This window comes from Tachysurus fulvidraco, chromosome 22 (assembly GCF_022655615.1).
Source record: "Tachysurus fulvidraco isolate hzauxx_2018 chromosome 22, HZAU_PFXX_2.0, whole genome shotgun sequence".
NCBI classification, from domain to species: Eukaryota; Metazoa; Chordata; class Actinopteri; order Siluriformes; family Bagridae; genus Tachysurus; species Tachysurus fulvidraco.
Genome location: NC_062539.1, coordinates 100,995 through 103,494, shown reverse-complemented (window position 1 = coordinate 103,494; position 2,500 = coordinate 100,995). Strand labels below are relative to the sequence as shown.

The 2,500-nt window shown below is 36.8% G+C and overlaps 1 protein-coding gene across 6 annotated transcripts in view; it reads right to left on the bottom strand.

Annotated features, from left to right (window-relative positions):
• The window catches only part of ngef (neuronal guanine nucleotide exchange factor), a 31,168-nt gene that overhangs the window by 25,030 nt on the left and 3,638 nt on the right, over window positions 1-2,500 (bottom strand). For 4 of the 6 annotated variants that reach the window (XR_007139125.1, XR_007139123.1, XR_007139124.1 and 1 more), the window contains exon 2: window positions 1,384-1,653. Coding sequence is in view for 3 of the 6 variants with exons in the window: in XM_047806435.1 (XP_047662391.1) it covers window positions 1,384-1,600 (217 nt within the window). In the remaining 3 variants the exon portion in view is untranslated. Of the gene's footprint in view, window positions 1-1,383; window positions 1,671-2,500 lie in introns of all 6 variants that reach the window. The other 2 variants (XM_047806433.1, XM_047806434.1) reach the window with 2 other exon arrangements.

Below are 2,500 nucleotides of genomic sequence, written 5' to 3'. Positions count from 1 at the left end.
AATGCAACATCAATACTAAATAAAAATAACATTTACTGATTTGGTCTTTGTGAATACTAGTTTATTAATGACGTCATTCATCGGACACACTGTGTAGAGAACACACACACACATGAACTGATCTGAGTCAAGACTGACATCATTACATCATGCATAAAATTTTGGTTCCACTTTTACCATTTAATAAAACCATAACTTTTGGTTTACTGTGTAGTCATATAATATATAATATAAAACTGTGTTACAGTAATCTGTGTTACAGTAATCTGTGTTATAATAATCTGTGTTACAGTAATCTGTGTTACAGTAATCTCTGTGTTACAGTAATCTGTGTTACAGTAATCTCTGTGTTACAGTAATCTGTGTTACAGTAATCTATGTGTTACAGTAATCTGTGTTACAGTAATCTGTGTGTTACAGTAATCTGTGTTACAGTAATCCGTGTTACAGTAATCTCTGTGTTACAGTAATCTCTGTGTTACAGTAATCTCCGTGTTACAGTAATCTCCGTGTTACAGTAATCTGTGTAACAGTAATCTCTGTGTTACAGTAATCTGTGTTACAGTGATCTGTGTGTTACAGTAATCTGTGTAACAGTAATCTCCGTGTTACAGTAATCTGTGTTACAGTGATCTGTGTGTTACAGTAATCTGTGTTACAGTGATCTGTGTGTTACAGTAATCTGTGTTACAGTAATCTGTGTTATAATAATCTGTGTTACAGTAATCTGTGTGTTACAGTAATCTGTGTTACAGTAATCTGTGTTACAGTAATCTGTGTTATAATAATCTCTGTGTTACAGTAATCTGTGTTACAGTAATCTGTGTTATAATAATCTCTGTGTTACAGTAATCTGTGTTACAGTAATCTGTGTTACAGTAATCTGTGTTATAATAATCTGTGTTACAGTAATCTGTGTTATAATCATCTGTGTTACAGTAATCTCTGTGTTACAGTAATCTGTGTGTTACAGTAATCTCTGTGTTTACTGTGTAATCTCTCTCTCACACAAACACACAAACTCACAAACACACTCACAAACACACTCACACACACACACAAACACTCACAAACACTCACTCACACACACACACACACACACACACACACACACACACACACACACACACACACACACACACAAACACTCACACACACACACACACACACACACACACACACAAACACTCACACACACAAACTGGAACTTGTTTATCCAGTTTGGACTGTTTGTATTTTTTATAGAGGGAAAACAGTATGACGTGATTGAGTGTGTGTGTGTGTTTGTGTGTGACAGTGTGAGCATAATAAGTGTGTTATTAAGTGTTATTAATGACTGTCAGTAGTAATTTAATATAATAATAATAAGAGAAACATTCTCACTTTCTTGTTCATTTGCTTGTCCTTGTGAGTGTCTTTTCTTCCTCATGGAACGGTAAAAACGAGAGTTGCGTCTAATTGGCACTCGCGTGTTCAACCGCTCATCATCGTCATCTTCATCATCACAGTGATGGGGAAGTGGGGCTGCAGGGGGGGCTTTAGGACTGAGGACATGACCCTTCTGCCCCCACTTGCCCCGGAATAGGGCTGCAATTGCCATTACACTGCCCTCTAACCGTGAGGGGCATCAGATCTGAACGGCAGAAACTCCATCTGTTACACACAAATGTCTGGGTTTAAGTTAACACAAACACACACACACACACACACACACACACACACACACACACACACACGCACACACACACTTTATGCACCAAGTATAATTATGCTATACACACTATACACATTACACATATACAGAATATACATAAACAATAGATCCAACATGGAACAAAGTCTAAGTAAATTAAAATGTTTTAGGGAAAAAACATTTATCCCCAAATGATAAGAAGAAACCCTGTCAGAGAAGCTGCCTAGAGACCTACAGGAGCATTAAAGGAGCTGCAGGAACATATGGAACGTTCGATCTAATGTGTAGAACTTTCTGGTCAAAAAGATGTAAAAGTTTGATGTAAAAACAAGGATTCTCTTTTTGATCATCACACCTATGGTGAAGTGTGTTGATGGCAGCATCATGATACAGGGCTGTTTCTCTTCAGCTGGGACTCTGGGGCTCTAGTCAAGATAGATGGAATCATTTATAGCACCAAATGATTTTGGCACAAAATATTCATCTTCCAAAATAAAATATTCAGCTTATATTCACAAATCCAAGTCAATGACTTCAGAAGAAAAACTGAACATTTTGGAATGACCCAGTCAAAGACAAGAGTGTGTACAGCAGTCTAATTGGAATATAATCAGTACAATAATGATGTCTTAAGGTGACAGAATAAAAACACTGCATGCTGTAGTACATACAAGCTGTAAAAATGCTGTAATAAACTAGTAGTTATGGGACTGAACACTTGCGTTCTAAAATAACTGAAATATATCAACTGTGCACAAAATATGATGAACATTTCCCTGGCATAGTGTTAGGGTTAGGGTTAGGGTT